Genomic DNA, 17,970 nt, shown 5'->3' on the forward strand with positions numbered 1-17,970 from the left:
CCCCATACCTCTACAGCACCGAGAGTTGTGGCACTTTTCAGGGTTCCCCACAGAAATAACCACAACAGCCACAGACACTCAGCCCTTAAAAACATTAAATTCTGTACATTCTCACCCCATTTCAACAGACAGAATTCATAAACAACTTCACATGTCCACACAATAAAGCCCCAAACTAAGGGGATTTTGCGTTTTCTCCTTCTTCTTCTCATTCTTCTTCTTCTTCTTCTTCTTCTCATTCTTATTTTGCCTGCCGCCAATCCCACTAACAACATGTCTCCCCATCGGACATTTTACCGACACCAGCCAAATCTTCACCTACACGACCCAATCAAAAACTCGCATACACACGCAAAATACCCATACCTTTTTATTCTGAAACATTTCCTGCTTAAACAGCTAGTCTGCTGTGGCCTAGTGGGCAAGGTTACAGTCTTGGGAACACGGGGTCTTAGGTTCAAGCCCAGCTAGGAACATGTTTCTTTTACCTGCTTCGACCCTAATACTTGTCTACTACTTATCAATTATTGCTTTTGCACCATATCTACCCGCCGTTCACCGAACGTATACACTGCATTATGACGTACCGTCTGCACGTTCAGTTATTAACCGGCTACAATATTGCTAAGCCATATGGATTCAACGGGAGCTCTTCTGTGCTTACTGGCCTGTGTTCTTCTTTAAAACCATGGGCAGGTTTGCTAATGATATTTCACGCATTGCATAGCTATGGCATGGTGCTGCACTAACGAAGTCACAGACTGGTAAACCTCCGGTTGAAGGCTTGAATCCCGCCTCGCCCTCAGGTAGATAATTTCCTCTTTTACACTAACGTTTTCTTACGCTTATATTTGCTTTACCAAAACTGACTCACGGCCACCCATATGCATTTAATGACGGCAAATGTATTCCTTTTATTAAAAAGTTACACCAGTTCACCACTGTGCCATTTCTACTAACTATATTTCTTCACTTGGCTACCGTACAAAACCTTCTTATCAGCAAACGCCACATTTCTACATTTCTACATGTTACCTCGCCCTGTTCTCTATCTAGCTACATACAAACAATTACTACGTATGTACGTTCTGCAACTCCGCATTAAAACATTACGTTTAAAATCATGACTCACTCATAATTATAACTACTAGTACTGAACATGAGAAAAACACATCAGTGCAATAGATTTCACCCGTTATTTAACCCTCCACTTTAACAACTAATGTTTAATACAGACTGTTATATATACCATTTGATGAGGAAACTACGCTCGCTCATGGTCACTTCATTTACTTCGCACTATTGTCTGTGATCATGTCAACCTTCACCTACATGCCCATTCTGCCAAAAACATATTGTTTCAACTACGCAATTTCATCATTTCGCCTGATTTATCTCACACTGTTGTTATTTTCTCATATGCAAAGCCTGCTGTGACATATGCGTCTGCTCCTATTCTCCACTATCAAGTTTTCCGATTCTAGTTTAACAAAACAGCAAAGAGGATTCCTACCTGCAGGTAAGCCTATCAAAATGCCTTATAAACCTTACAAACACTAAAAGTGCATCTTCACAAAATAACAGACAAAGGAGCAGGACAGAAGGGTACACAAGTTGCGACCTAGGCAGCTCTAATTCTACGTGCTTGCTGATTCTTTTGTCAATCAAGGCTCGTTGGATGGCCGTCTAATCTGTGAGTACATACACTGGCCATATTTCACCTGCGTTTATGCTGCGTTTACACGTACGCCACCGCACCCTTTGTCACAGCCACTGTTTTACATATATAGCAAACCGAAACTGCTAAACGGTACACGCTCATCAGACCGTACAAATTCACACAAGGATAGCCATAATCCACAACCGTTTCTTACAGGGTCACTTCGCATGTTACATTCACATTTACGAACAGACATTTATACCAAGAAACATAGGCTACAATCATTCACGCAACAGAAAGGCTGGGCACCAAAATACATACATACCAATACAAATTGGACATATAGATGCCTATTCAATCAATCTTGACTGTGAGAAAGCCATCCACACATATGTTTGGCCTGTTTGTACTGCACACTTATATACACACAGGGCCAAGTGACTTGAAAGAATTGAGAAAATATTGGGTAGCATTGCTTTGGAATACATGTCATTAATACACACAGGGCCAAGTGACTTGAAAGAATTGAGGAAATATTGGGTAGCATTGCTTTGGAATACATGTTATTCAATTTCGGTGAGGCAAGATAGCCTATATTGTTTGTAGTACCGTAACTTGGCGTCATTTTGATATCAATACTTTAAATGGCAGGCCTGGATTTTGGCAGTCTGAATGAATGAGCTATAGACGGTGTATGTCTTGTATGTGTGAGTAACTTGGCATTTTTGTACGTTGAAAACGTGTTTTTTATGAGATGTGCTTATATGGGCTATATTTTAACGATCTAAGCGCACGGTCTAAAGCGCATGGCGCAAGTGCATTTAGGGCGTTTCCAAATCCAATTTAGTTAGTTTAACGGCGGATAATCTGAGCGCAACGTAAGGCGCATGGTTCAAAGCGGTTATACTTAGTCTCTTAATTAATCATAGGTGTGTTTTGGGGGTAACATGAAATAAACCAATCAGAGTTTCATTTCCCATTCCCTTTAAAAGCCAGGTGCGCTTGCACCATGGCGGATTGCTATTATAACGGCGGATTTGCCAAGTAGTAGGAAAGAACGCTTCTCTGCAAAGGAACGGATCTGGTAGTGCGCGAAGTGAAAGCGCGAGCAGACCATCTATGTATAAATAAAATACATCTATAAATAAATAAAATACATCTAGAAATATTATGACTAATCATTATGGCGTATTTTTTTTTTTTTAAAACATCGCGCGTTGTGCACCCGCCTAAGACCAGGTTTTTGTTGATCAATCGCGCGATCGCTTTCCACTGCCTCAAGATAGCAATGCGCCAACAATGCGTCTGACCACATGTCATTTTAAGACCAACACGTCCATGAGCGCTCAGATGGGCGCAAGTACATTTGCTATTTAAGCAACGTGGCGCTGGACGAGAAAACGACAACTGCGTTGGTCTGAAACTAGCAAAGACACTTGTGTTGTGCTTGGCGCCGCTTTGCCCCGGGTGTAAGATAGAGCCTTATGTATTTGAATGAGACGACTGATGTTTGTGGCCTTTTTTAAAAGAAGATAAAGATCATAAGGTAAGACTCTGAATATCTTCTGTATGTAAGTCATGGATAAATAATTATCGTCATTTTAATCTATTTGATTTTGGCCTTGAAATGCACACATAGCTGAGTATGTAAATTCTAAAGGGAGGCTCTTTGGATACTATATGTAAAAAACATTATCCCATAATGATTTGCATGAGGAATTTATTTGATCTTGCTCTCTACAGTCCTTGTCATGATTTTTTTTTATTTAAATTTTATATTGAAGACCTCTATTTTTGGACCGTCTTTTGCATTGTGCAGAGCCCATCTCCTGCTGTTGGCAAAATTATGACACGTCTGTTGACTGATACATCAACAGCTAAGGAATTTGATAAACCTCTATCATCATCTGGGCTTTTGCATTTTTCTTTTTCTTTACACTTATCAATAATGACTGACCTTCCAAGCCTTCTGAGCCTCCTTGGCGACATTTCACTTTTGTATTCCTGAGACTAACATTGATGGTTTCCACTTTTGTAAATTGCAATGGATAAGCGTGTCTGCTAAGGGACTGGAATGTGCATAAGATGCCTACTTGGTGAAAATCAAAATCAATGTCAAAAAAAAATCACAAATTGCAATAGATGAGTTTTAACAAATGTAAGTCAATGTTGTATAATATCAGCAGGTGAACTGTTCCTTCATTTAATATAACGGATATCTGTTGTGCTTAGTGATATGGTCATGTCTAAAATCAAGCTTGGATTTTATTTGGATGAAAATACAAATGTGGTCACAGGCATAAAGCCTGCAAATGAATCGTATGAACATTTGTATTTCTTTATATGTATAACTATGCATTACTGGAAACGAGAGAAATTTGTTTAAAAACTTTGTTATTTGTAGATATTTGTTGGTTCACTTTTGACAGTGAGCAGAAACCATAACTAATAACGTGAGTCTCAGTTCACTGCCAAAAGTGAATCAGCGAATATCTAAAACAAAGACAAAGTTTTTAAGCAAATATATCCTGTGAACAATTTAATAAATGTGGGGGGTGGGGGCAGGATTTGGGGGGCAGTGTAGACTACTTTTTATGAGCCCCCTCCCAAAAAACATTGTAGATTTTGCCCCTGTTAAAATGTAAAGTTAGTACAACTAAATATTTTTATTTATTTTTTAAATGGTGTCCCAGTACCAGAGTAAAGCAGCGTGTAGCCCAAATAACCATTGCTGTATTTTACAGGTTTTCAGGAGAATATTTAATTCAGCCCACATGGAGCCATTTGCATGGGTGCTTCTGTATGGAGTGTGTTTTCAAGGTGTGCTTTGACTTATCTTATGTTCTTTGTCCTCACTTTTTTGTGACAGATATTTTTAATCAGGTTATTGTTTTATTGGTTATTTATTGATTACATGTTATTTCTTTTATTTATATTTGTGTTTATTCAATTTAGAAAGCAGACACAATGGTTCAAAATCAAGATAAACATATTTAAAGAGCATCCATTTGTCAAAAAGATATCACTAGCACAAATCATTTATACAACATTTCACAGTGTTGCAGTAAATGTGGGGCTTTGTGCTGCGTGACATGTCCATACATATTGTTGTTAACTGGTCACTTGCATTTTTTTTGGTGGGGATAACCTTCTTGCCACAATATGTTTAGTTGGCTTTGCACATCTAAACCTCCATCTTCTTTGCCATATGTCTATAGGTGTTGGGTTACCTGTGGTTAAAAAAAAACAAAAAAAAAAACAAAGTAAAGATTTTCATTAAAATAAATGTCTGTTAAGTCACTATCTATCGCTGAATTAAGTAACACAATGGTGATTGAGCCTATTATCATATTAATTTATATTATTATTATTATTATTTATGATTAAAGAACTGGGTGTCTGTGGCGACATTCCCGGGAACAAATCACAAGCGGCACATAGATAGTGACGCGTTGTCCATCACCCATCAGTGGTTGGTCCGCCAGAGAGGGTAGGCGGAGCTAACGCAACAGGCCTGCTCTTCAACTCACTTATGTGTGAGCGGCGTACTGTTTTTTCCGCTGTCTGCTAGCGTTAAAGGTGTGGGGGTTATGGAACCCTGATAAGTTTTTGTGTAACATGAGAGGTCATATTATTTGTTGATGTAGATTTCGTATTACATTTGATGACAATGTAACGTTACTAAATTACATAGCTATTTGCACAGCTAATGCTAGCTACCGGACCATGTCAATAAAGGCGTTCCAAGACGTCTGATTGTAAACGTTCTAAAACTGCACTTGGTGATTTGACAAGGTGGGTCTTTTGAGACCCCAGGCAATGGCTTCAGACGCTCTGCAACTAAACAGTTCACACCGCTGCAATTTTCTCTGCAACATTCTAAAACCGTTTCGTCTCATTGCGAATCATTGATCTTAAATGGCCTTAACGTTACCGTTATTTACATTGCCATCAAGTTCATCAATATATAAGCCGGGGTATAGGTGGAGCAGAGTCTGAACAGTCTGATTTCTGTGTAAAGATGTCAAGCCGGAGAAAACAAAATAAAAGAATACGGCAGTATGGATTAGTGTTGTTATTATTTTATTACGCTTCCTCATATGTTCCTTCAGCCTTGATGCCCTTTGTTGATGAAATCTCCTTTGTTTTTGTTTTATTCTTCTTATTGATTGCTAATTTAACACCCAGCTCAGCTTTATTCTCGAACAGTTTAGCTAGCAAAACCAGAAACAAGGCAGTTGTTTCAAAAATATCACACAACAATCATTCACGTTGATAATGCACAATTGCACGAGCCACAGCGAATCCCGCAAATTCTTCTCTGCAGTGTAAAGCTATTCATACCGAGCAAAAGGTGGATAAAGAACGTTTGTGGAAATTGATCATCACTAATTCTACCCCAGGTTGGCTATAGCATTTTAACCCGGCTCGGCATTGTAAAGCTTAAGTTAGCCTAATGTTAGACAATGAATGAGTATGTACATAACCTTACTTGTATAACAACCATTTTTTATTCAGTAAATAATAAGTGTAATAGTTTGCGTGGCCCAGGTGCCAACTGACTGACGTCACAGAGGCGACACTGGTTGGATCTGCCCTACTAACAAAATGTGGATCTGCCCTACTAACAAAATGTGGTTGTGGCGACGTACTATTAACGTCCTCTATTGGTCTCGTAACGTCCGCGTTACGTCTCAATTTACGTAGTATTACCGTAAAAACGTAAGACCGGCGCCCCGTCGCTGCGACGTCGCAAAACAACGTTGTGGATACGTAACAGTTACGTCCTTACAGCTTTACGTTTGACAATGTAATAGAATAACCATACCCCGACGTTGTGATTACGTCGCCAGGCTGTCATCCGTCGTAACGTTATAGATTTACGTCGCTGACACGTTGTTTAAACTTCTTTATTACGTTATTTACCTTTCCACAACGTTGCGGATTGGTCACTTACTTACTAAACCCTGACCATACATTCTGATTTTGTGTGTTAAAAAAAGGTATATCATGGTGTTGTAATTTTGATCTCCATTCTATCCTACCAATGAAATGCCATTGCTTCTGTAATTCATATCTTCAAAATTTAAGATACTTTAAGTGCAGCAATAAAAAATGTACACATATCAAGCCCAAATAAAATAGAAAGCCTTTATTGTCATTGTATAGAATACCACTGAGATCAGGTTCAAGTTACATTTCTAGGTAGGCAATATGTGCAAGCATAATTATGGTACAGAAGATGAGACAAACGTACAAAACTAGATACAAAAACATAAAAAGGGTAGTTTCAGGACAGTAATAACCATAGACCAATGATTTCAACATTAATAGTGTTGAGTATTTTTGTCTTTTTCAAGCGGTGAACTACATTTAGTTAGGATCACCTTGGATCAATTTGGATTACAGTCACTCTTGTCTCAGGCATGTCTTGAGTGGGGAAGGCTGGACCTCGGGTTCTTCACTGGGGCAACAGTCATAAGGCTCTTGATTAATATTGATTACACAATGCACTGGCGCGAAGCCAAAGAAAAATTTATTTATTTATTTAAATTTTTTAAGGCCACGATTACACCAGGTATAGAGTAATAATGCTAGAGGATTTTGACGAAAAAAAGTTGAGTTTTTGTATTTCTAATGGAAATAATGTTTAGCTAAATGCTCTCAAAAGAGCGCAAAAATAGCTTTCAAAAGAGGCGCCAAAAATGCTAGCTTGAAAAGGCTTGCTAGCTCCAGTTTGTCAAATACCAAAAACCAAATGAACACCACACCACTATTTTATATCATGATGCATTTTATGATGCATATTTTAACCAACATGTTGATATCTCATTAGGACGTGGACAAGGTGAATTACAGCTTTCAAAAGAGCGCCACATACGTTAGCTTTCAAAAGAGGCGCTAGCTAAAAGGACATGAACAAAGGTGCTTTACGGACAGCCGTTTATACATGTCGAATTAGCTCAATTGTTAGCTAACTAAACAGGCCATCGCCGAGATCAGCTAGGTAATGCTAGCTGGTCTTACATTACATTTTCACTGGGCTATTAGCGTTAAATACTCAAAGTAGCAAATATGGTATCTAACAGAACACTAACTCAAATTAGTCCCAAACAGACGCCAGGTCTGAACAGACGCCATTTCACCTACTAACTTAAAGCATTAGCAATGTGCAAAAGGCTCAGAGTATGGACAGTGACGACCTAACCTGTTGCTAGGCAACGCCCTTTTGTTTACGGCTCGCGCTTGCCGCGGTTACATTTTGTGCAAAGTTAGTCAGTTCAACGGTCATTTCTAGCGAGTTAAGTTTCCTTTGTGTGCGTCAATAAACGGCAGTAAGTACATCTTTCTCTATCGTCAAGGATATTTAGTTTAGATTATTAGTGAATCCATTGTCTGATAGTAATTTGTATAGCAGAATGTTTAAGTTTTAGTAGCAGTATTCCTTAATATTTACCACATATTGGCGATTTATGCTAGGTACATTAGAGTGTTATTCCTCGCGACAGTGCATCTACATATGGTAGAATATTCCGTTGTGTTTAGTAAGCTACGTGATTAGCACCGTTTATTTCCTGTTAATGTACAGCTGATAATAAGTGTAGAAGTAGGCTAACTGTATTTCTTTTTCCTTATTTAGAACCACACATACACACATGCACACCCACCTGGTTTAAACCTAAGAGGAGAACAGAGATTGCCTGTGCCTGTGTATTTGCATTCCATTTATAATAAACCCCCAAAAGTGAAGCCGGTGAAGCCACCGGGAAAGACGGAGCTAATCTTTATTCCTGCTCTATCCTCTCCCCTCCTCGACTTTTCCATTTCCTTAGGGGACACCGTAGTGACATCATCACCCTGCGCCAAGAATCTCGGAGTGATGATGGACAACAGGCTGTCCCTCTCCAACAACATTGCAGCAGTAACCCGGGCATGCAGATTTTTCCTATACAACATCCGCAGAATCCGCCCCTTTCTCACCACCTACTCAACCCAGCTCCTGGTCCAAGCAATGGTTCTATCCCGCCTGGACTACTGCAACTCTCTTCTGGCTGGACTACCGGCATCTGCCACCAGACCCCTGCAGCTCATTCAGAATGCTGCGGCTCGTCTGGTCTTCAACCTCCCCAGACACTCCCACGTAACTCCCCTGCTCACTACCCTCCACTGGCTGCCTGTTATAGCTCGCATCAAATTCAAAACATTGGTTCTAGCATACCAGGCAGTCAAGGGATCAGCCCCAGCATACCTTCAAAAGATATTCAAACCCTACATGCCAGCCAGATCCCTCCGTTCTGCTACCTCAGGACGCCTAGCACCTCCCCCTCTTCGCACCTGCACTTCCAGAACACGTCTCCTCTCTGTTCTGGCCCCACGATGGTGGAATGACCTCCCTGTGGAGGTCAGAACAGCTGAGACTGTGACCCATTTCAAACGACGACTGAAGACCCACCTCTTCAGGCTGCACCTCTCCCCATCCCTTCCCCCCCTGTAAATGACTAAACTTAGGGTTGTAACTAGGCAGCTGTTTAATAGGTGACTTAGTTGATGCGCCAGTCTTAACGACTACTTGTATTTTTATTTTTCCATAGATTGCGTTGTTGCCGTTCTCGTTGTTAGTGTTAATCAGTTTAACCACCAGGGTCCAGGTTGAACTATGCGGTTGTTCCCTGTACTTGGACCGGTACTTCTCTCTAGGGGTTTCGTCATACTTGTTCCTGGTTATGGTTATACACTTTGTTGTACGTCGCTCTGGATAAGAGCGTCTGCCAAATGCCTGTAATGTAATGTAAAAAAAGAATTTCCTGCCTCCGTGTCCTGACCAGACACCCCATATTGTTGACAAACTCCTAACCACCAAGAGCTTCATTACAAGCAACATTCAGCTAGAACTGCAAACATGCATGTTGCAAGTAGGACTCCATCATTACATTGCAAATACTACTAACTGAAAAGGTCTCCAATGCATTCAGTTCTTCTTGTTAGCTTTTACGGCGGTTGGCATCCAATATTGTTGCATTAATACATTCAGTTAAAAATATAAAGGCATAATGAAACGCTCACCTGCTCTTGAACGCCGTCAAACCCAGATTTTCCCACGGAGAATTTGAAATCACAACGACCTTCTTCCAAGTTCACGTCACAGACACATGCGCATGTGATTGGATATACCGTCTTCTTCTTGTTTTACAGCGGGTGTATACAGGTTATTGGTGAATTACCGCCACCTTCTGCTCCGGAGTGTGTATCAGACAATAGATTTACACTCAAAAATCCCTTCATTCTAAGGTATATTTTATCCTCCATGCTTTACACCGAGTCCTACTATAAAATCCCTATCCATGTCAGCCACCCAAGAACCCTATACCTGCTTATCCATCATATCCTATATTTAAAAAATAAATAAATTAATTAATTAATAATAATAATAATAATAATAATAATAATAATAAACCCTGCATTGGATATAACGTGTTAACGGTCCAAGCGTAAACGCGCAGACAGATAGAGAGATAGATATTTTAGGCTACTGTAAGCCAAAACGTCATTTACAAACGTTCTGACAACGTACCAGTAACGTTTCAAATTAAGTAAGGATGAGGACTGTGATATAACGTAATTGTTACGTTATTAAATTACATCGTATTTACGTAATTCTATAACGTTACAGCAACGTTGCTGAACAGTCTCCATGAGGACTGGTTATTTTGCGACCATAGAGCAATGTTGTCACAACGTCACCTGTTGGTAATGTTGCGACTTACCAAATTACGACCGAAGTGTAACGTTGTCATTACGTAGTGTGTTTGTAGGGTGGCTGGATCTCTAGGAAGTGAGGTCCAAAAACACACCTGCAATTACCGCTTCTCGCTATTGGTACCGCTAAAGAGAACGAAACTGAAATCTTCGAGATTATAACTTTAAGTTAGATACGATTTCAGTCAAACCTACCCATCCACCTCCCTCCCACTCTTCCACTTCCGCAAACCATTGGTTTGTTATTTAATAAATACATATATTATGTATTATATTAAGTCAGCTGAAAGGAAGAGTCGTTAAGAAAAAGGACGCCAGCACAACAAACACCACCATCACCATTAAAGAGCTGACAAAAAATGACACCGATACCTACTTCTGCACTCTGATGTGTAAGGTGAATGGGCAAAGCAAGCAGCACCATGGTAACGGAACAAAGATTCACGTCTGTGATCCAGAGTGCATCGCTAGGAAAATCCCAACCGCCAGTGCCACAGCTCCGCCAGGTAGAGCTGAACGCTGATTTACTTGCTTCTTTTATTTGTCATTTTTCACTGCAGTTTTCCATCGGATTGCGCTGCTACTTTACAAAGCATTCCAATGGAAGTTCCATTCCAATTGGAGTTCACTCTCCTGTTTTATGGTATCCTTGTAAGGCATCTTGAGATTAATTAATGCAATCAAAACAACTTTGTAATTCCCTCACAGTGCTTTAAAGAGTAAGAGATGCACATTTTGTATATAACTGTGATATGAAACATGCACATCTATATATCATTTAAGCGTTTAATTTACTGCTGCGAATTCAGTTGAGACAGACCTCTGCTATGGGGGATCTATTCCTATACAATCAATTCCCCTGGCAAAGTGATTCATTTTTCCACAATTTGCCTTTGCATAACAAATAATGTCGTCATATCCTTTTGAATCGTTCATCCATATTATTTTACAGCTCTGCCAGAAATTAAATCTGTTGAAATGTCTCTTGAAATGGCGAAACCCCTGAAAAGTACATTTAAAATGTTTCTCTCTCTCTCCGGTGAGATTTCTCTCGTCTTTTCGTTGTAGAGCCAGACAGCGATGCTGCTGAAGACAGTCTTCTTCCTCTTCCGTTCTATGCCCTCCTCGCGCTGAAGCTGGTATTTGCTATTGTCACGGTCACCGTGTCATTTTCCTGACCCCGCTGTTGAGGCTTTTGACAGTTTCACACATTGCACACGGCGCAATTCGAATTTTGGAGTTCAGTTGGCAGATGCCCGAACTGGCAGCAACGTTCTTTTCCTGTGTGCAATGTTCGTATGTTGTCTCAAAAAGCATTAATAAATATAATCACTTATTCAATCTATGACCTCTTTATTCAGCTTCAGCCGTGAACCACAAGGGAAAGGTTTAACATTAGTGTAAGCCAGAATTCGTGAAGACGCTGCCGATTCCACTCCAGTTTGAGTCCACCTCTAGTCAGTCTTGTAACGCTGCTGCTGGTGGTGGGTGCCCAAACTCCTGTTCTACAACTGAACTTGGAATGACTATGATAGATGGATACCTGTAATGTTCCCTTGTAATTAACTTTGCCTGTTTATACATGCAGTGAAGTTCCCAATTCAGGTAACAGGTTCACCTGTGGGATAATTATCATGAAGTGAGTGCAGAAGTTCTAAGACCTTAGCTTAACTTTATATATTGTGTGTTTTATATCTAAAGTGCTTTTTACATAGACACATTTCACAAAAACTGAGTCAGAAAGTGAAAAAAATTAGAAAGTTGAGGTAAACTCATCACTGGAGACAAAGACACTAAGTGGCAAAGATTTCACCCACTGGGGGTCCCAGGCTTAAATCATTCTCTGATTGGATGGGGAATGCTAATGTCTGAGTCCCCTCATGGTTTCCATTCACATGAGAGCACAAATGTAGATTGGAGGTCTATGTGTAATGATTGGCCTTGTTATGTGATATAGTATTTCAGATGGACCAATATTATTAACCCTCATGCAACCATTTTGCAATGCACATACTGTAAATTTCTCCACAGACCTCACAAACTAGTTTCATTTCCTAAATTAGCTTGAATGGCATATAAACCAGAGACTGTACTCCATGATCTTCACCTTAATCATAATCGTTTTAATATATTATTGGGCATTTAATTAATCTGTCTTCATTGTGAAGCTTATGCGACTGACTTAAAACGGAAGAATCATTCAATTTATAGAATTCAAATTAAAACATGGATATAAATAAATGGTCTTTAATCGTGCAATTATTGTAAATAAATGAATGATGCAATTGCACGTGTCCAAATGTTATTTAATTAAAATGTACGTATTTTGATATTTTTCATCTCGGTGGCATATTAGCAATACATGTTCTCTTAAAGTTACAATCTCGAAGATTTCCGTTTCGTTCTCTTTGGCGGTACCAATGGCGAGAAGCGGTAATTGCAGGTGTGTTTTTGGACCTCACTTCCCATAGATCCAACCAGTGTCGCCTGTGTGACGTCAGTCAGTTGGCACCTGGGCCACGCCAACTATTACACTTATTATTTACTGAATAAAAAATGGTTGTTATAGAAGCAGAGGTGGGTAGAGTAGCCAAAAACTGTACTCAAGTAAAAGTATTGTTACTTTAAAATAATAATGACTCCAGTAGAAGTAAAAGTAGTCATCCAAATAATTACTTGAGTAAGAGTAAGAAAGTATCTTGTGAAAAGACTACTCAAGTACTGAGTTACTTCATATAATCTGATTTAATGTTGAAATAAGCAGAGCAAGATGAACGTAAAAATCCAAATGTCCAAAATATAAAATTGTAAATGCTTGTACAATAGAAATAAACAAAATATAAAATAGCCATGTGCAAATTCAAATATGGCCTAAATCATATCCCTTTAAATAAAACAATACACAGGAGGTTCGTCAGAAGAGGAGGATTTTCGCTTTCTGTTGTACTCTATTAAGTCTATATACCTCATCAGTTTGTTGGGGTGAAGCCTCCGTTGACAGAAAAAATATCAATGAGGCTACAGGGGATTTATCCATTAAAACAGACTCATCATCACAACAAAGAGGAGCCTGCTCAAATTCAAACAGAAACTTTATATGTGGAAAACATAATGCTTTGTCGCACTATTATTGTACCTTATGATGCACGTATCCACAATATTCCAAAGTCCCATGATGCCTTGCGCGGAATATGTGCAGAACTTCCGGTTTAGCGTAAACAAACTTTATGTATGCTATGCAATGTTCCAGCGCTCACGTCATGACTGTTGCATGCTTCACAAAAACTATTACACTACTAACTAACGCTAACATTACAGTGTGAAATATTCACATTAATACCAGTAATGTATTTAAACGCACTCAATTTCAAAAATAACATATATAACCGAAGTATTTTGAACAATAATAGCCTACTTACATAGCAATGATGAAATCTTATCTGTGTTCAGTAGATGGAGACAGAGACTGTAAATCAACAATACAGTTCAATCCGCTTCTGTTTTGCTCCAGAAAACGATGTCAGCTAGGTCTATCAGCAAACATGCGGCTTAGCTATGCCCAGAAGTCCTCAATAATAATAGTATTTCCCAAGAAATTACGAATAATAGTTGACCTCGTTTCGTGAGTGAATGCATAAGTGAATGCGATGATAAGAAAAATTTCGGTTACGCTGACCTAAAAAACGCTATTCCAAAAGCAAAATTAGACATGTTATACATCGTTAGAAAGCTTGACTATTTTTTACAGTCTCTGGTTCAAACCGAAGTAGAACGAGGTGATCTGACTGAATTAGGTATGTTTTTTTGTCTTTTTATAAATTAACATCGATAGTTTTCTTTTGGATACCCCGATAGCGCACAAAACACATTTGGGAAACAACTAAATTGACTAAAGTTTGTTGTTTGGTAGGGAGATCAAACCTGTTGTGGCGATCTTTCAGAAAATATATTTTAAGTCTGACAGTTTATTCTTCATCCATAATGTCATAAATGCTACAGTATAGTCAAATAACAACATATAAATCGCTAAATTTCTTTTAATTTAATTTAAAAAATTTTTTTTAAATTTTTAAATTTGGTACCACCAAAGAGAACGAAACTGAAATCTTCGAGATTGTAACTTTAACAAATACATATATTATGTATTATATTAACTGAATTTTTATTATTTTTATTTTTTAACTACAAGTGACCCAGTACTTTGGACTGTACTGTGTGTGTGTGTGTGTGTGTGTGTGTGTATATATATATATCCAAGACAGAACACATTAGCTATGGTCTACCACAATAAATAGGACATCAAGAAAAAAAAAAAGGCTTTTGTTTCACTCCTAATCAAACCAATCAAATTTCTGTTTTCTAAGGTGCCATATTCGGCGTTTCGTGGGCATGGAGTGTCACCGTGCCCAGAGAGATGGAGGGCATGGTAGGATCCTGCCTGGTCATCCCCTGCAGATTTTCTTATAGCGAATACCCACCCAACGACAAGGGCAGAGTGGTCTGGTACCAATATGTCGACAGAGGATACCCTCTGGTGTGCGATCCAAAAAACCCAAATGAAGTCATCGAAAAGTTCAGGCGAAAAACCTCTTTATACGGATCACCTTACAATGGAGACTGCAGCCTGAAGATCGACCCCCTGGACTGGCGTCACCAAGAGGAGAGGGTTTACCCCTGGGTGGACCCAGACTACGTCACATATCGCTATTTTAAATTTTATGACAAAGCTGTGAAAATCCGTGTACGAGGTGAGAGAATTGAACTCTTTATTATTTCTCTACTGTGTTATGGTTAAGGTTTTCATTTGACAGAAAATGTACCAGTTTGCTTGGAAATGATGGATGTGACTTCCTTAGAAGTGCTAAGCGCAATTATATGTTTGTATTTCATGTTTTTTTTTTAAGACAACGCAGACGAACCAAAATTATATTTTTCCGGCTCACGTACGGTGGGAGAACAAATGACCGTCCAGTGCAGCGCCAACCACACGTGCCGACCGCGTCCCCCAACATTGCGCCTGACCGTAGCGGGACATACTGGAACACCCAAAGTCTATCACACAGAAGTGCATGAAGGCAAGTGGAAAATCACCATGGAGATGACCTGGATATTAGACAACGCCCACCAAACCATCACTTGTGAAGTCAGACATCCCTCCGGCCGGAGCGCATCCAAAACCGTCAGCCTTCAGGGACAATGTGAGTAATTACATATAGATAGAGGTAAATTAGTTCTAGTGTTTCACCCACTAAAAAAGATCCTGAAAATTGCTTTTGGCTATAAGCTTATTTTCTGATTTTAATTTTCACTCCTACAACTGCACAATTGTAGAGTTGGACACGCCCTAATTCTCCAGCCTTGAGTTACCGCTACCGTACGACAATCGCGCATTTATTTGGGATATATTTGCAATTACACGGCCATGGCTAAATTTCAAAATTATTTCCATCAGCTACAATACTGGTCAGTTTTATACAGTTAGCATTTAAAGCTCTAGATGGAGAGTGCAGCCTTAAGATTCATGTCTATGCGAGCTCAGCTTGTGAACCGTGATGGAACAGGAAGCAGGAAGCAGGAAGCCTCGCGTGTTGAGGAGCGTGAGAACTTGTTTGCACTCTCCCTTGAGTGAGGGAAATCAGACGTCACTGCACTGATCGTGTCAGGTGACTAGGACTGGGCCTTCACACATGGGAGTGAAATGACTGGAAATCGTGAAAATAAACACCACTGTTGTGTTTGATGTAACTACCGTCAGAAAATGTCATGCTAAGGCGATGCCTGAGAATAAACGACCGTTGCAAGGTCACATGCAGATGCTAAGCAAGGGACCAATGTGTACTAACCTTCTGCCTCAGGTTCAGTGACAAAGGTCACTATAAATCCCAGTTCGGAGGAGTTCCTGGAAGGCGTGGAGAAGGACGTGGTCTGTTCCGTGTCCTACGCCTGCCAAGAGCAGCGTCCAGATCTGTCTTGGAATTATGGAGGCATGAAGGTCTCCAGCGAGTTTCAGAAACGAGGCAGTGGGAGCTGGGAAAGCCGGTCCACTTTGACATTCAAGGCAGGGGCCAGCGACCACAACCAAGCCCTGAAATGCACCGCAAGGTTCACCAATGGGCAAATCCAAGAGGGCTACATCACTCTGAAGGTGAAAAGTGAGTTTTCCCAAAATGAGAGAGGTCCCTTTTTCATTAAGAATGAAATATGGTTTACAGTTTTGCATGGCATGCCAGACAAGGTATAAGGACAAAGATATCTTTGGAAAGGCAGTTTTATGTGTTTACTGATAAAGCTTTATGTGATAAGCAACTGTCACAGCTAAAAGCTTGTAGCTGCTTGCAATACTTTGTGATTTTGCTAATAACAGCAAACATACTGTAATTCAACTTAAACGAGAGATAGAGTTCATGAATCTTACGATGTACTAAAAACCTCTGATGTGTGAACCAATCAGAAGACTATCCTTTTCGTTGTCATGACCCTGCGATTCCAGGAAATCTGTGCGTGCCTCAGCACTAATGCATTCTGGTTGGCAATGGGGGGTTTCTCAATGCTATGTTGCACTGATGTAGACAACTGAGGAATTTTAATTTTAAGAACACAGAGCTCACCATCTGGTTACTCCATAGCGTCTGCAGTAACTGCGCTCGTGTGCAGATGAAATCTCATCTTCCTGTGGGTGTTTTTCAGGGGCCATGTTTTCCCTGGGGTGGCGCTTCTCTATGCCCAGCCAGGTGACAGGCCTGCAGGGCTCGTGCCTGGTCATCCCCTGCCATTTTGAGTACTCCTCCACCCTGCCCTCTGACATCAGTGTCATGTGGTACAAGTACACGCCCGGGGAGTACCCGGTGGTGTACAGCCCAGCGCGCCCTGGTGATGTCATCAGTGACTTCAGAGGGAAAACCTCTCTGTACGGATCTCCGAGTGACCGGAGCTGCAGCCTGAAAATTAACCCCGTCGAGATGAACCATCATAGACAGAGGCTTTACACCTGGGTGGACCCCAAGCCCATCTCCTCCTACCACAGACAGAACTATCAGGACAAGACCGTGGAGATTTATGTGACTGGTGAGAGGAAACCATTCATTATGCCCTCGTCATTTCCTATTTTGTGTAATAAATTAGGGAAAGATTTTCAACAAAATTTTAATTCGGCTGAGTCATAGGTGCTGGAACCAGGGGACCATGGCACCCTGCTTTTAGATAACGTGGACTCATAATGTTTTATGGTCGGTGAAGCTCACAATGTACAACATGTTGTACCAGAACCAACTTTAAAGACATAAAAACGGACTCGCATAACCGTGCTGAGTCAAAAATCATGTAGGCTGTCTTTAGCCGCGTTTCCACCGCTGTGATGTTCTGTGTAAGGACCCACACGCAGACCAGGGAAATCCAAAAAACGTTATCTTTATTCAGTCCGAGGTTCGAAGCCAGGTGATCAGAGAGAGTGCGGTACCGAATCGAGTTTCCAAAAGAATGGTAAAAAGACAGGCAAAAAGTCAAAAACCAGGAGATCAGAAATAGCGAAGGTACAAAGGGGCAGGCAAAAGAGA

The 17,970-nt window shown here is 40.2% G+C and overlaps 2 protein-coding genes and 1 long non-coding RNA gene across 3 annotated transcripts in view; 2 read left to right on the forward strand and 1 right to left on the reverse strand.

Annotated features, from left to right (window-relative positions):
* The window catches only part of LOC118235936 (sialic acid-binding Ig-like lectin 5), a 23,406-nt gene extending 13,619 nt beyond the window's left edge, over window positions 1–9,787 (reverse strand). Inside the window, exon 1 of the mRNA XM_035433845.1 lies at window positions 9,725–9,787. The gene's annotated coding sequence lies outside the window, so the exon portion shown is untranslated. The remainder of the gene's footprint in view (window positions 1–9,724) is intronic.
* Window positions 2,999–17,970, forward strand: part of LOC118235527 — a 30,738-nt gene continuing 15,766 nt past the window's right edge. Inside the window, exons 1-6 of the mRNA XM_035432966.1 lie at window positions 2,999–3,206; window positions 4,405–4,480; window positions 14,782–15,165; window positions 15,322–15,615; window positions 16,273–16,569; window positions 17,105–17,482. Coding sequence (XP_035288857.1) covers window positions 4,435–4,480; window positions 14,782–15,165; window positions 15,322–15,615; window positions 16,273–16,569; window positions 17,105–17,482 — 1,399 coding nt within the window. The 5' untranslated portion in view covers window positions 2,999–3,206; window positions 4,405–4,434. The remainder of the gene's footprint in view (window positions 3,207–4,404; window positions 4,481–14,781; window positions 15,166–15,321; window positions 15,616–16,272; window positions 16,570–17,104; window positions 17,483–17,970) is intronic.
* LOC118236073 lies at window positions 7,910–8,406 on the forward strand. The gene is made up of 2 exons (XR_004766981.1): window positions 7,910–7,995; window positions 8,301–8,406. It is a non-coding gene; the product is annotated as an uncharacterized LOC118236073 (long non-coding RNA).

The sequence above is a fragment of the Anguilla anguilla genome, chromosome 1, assembly GCF_013347855.1.
Source record: "Anguilla anguilla isolate fAngAng1 chromosome 1, fAngAng1.pri, whole genome shotgun sequence".
Lineage (NCBI taxonomy): Eukaryota > Metazoa > Chordata > Actinopteri > Anguilliformes > Anguillidae > Anguilla > Anguilla anguilla.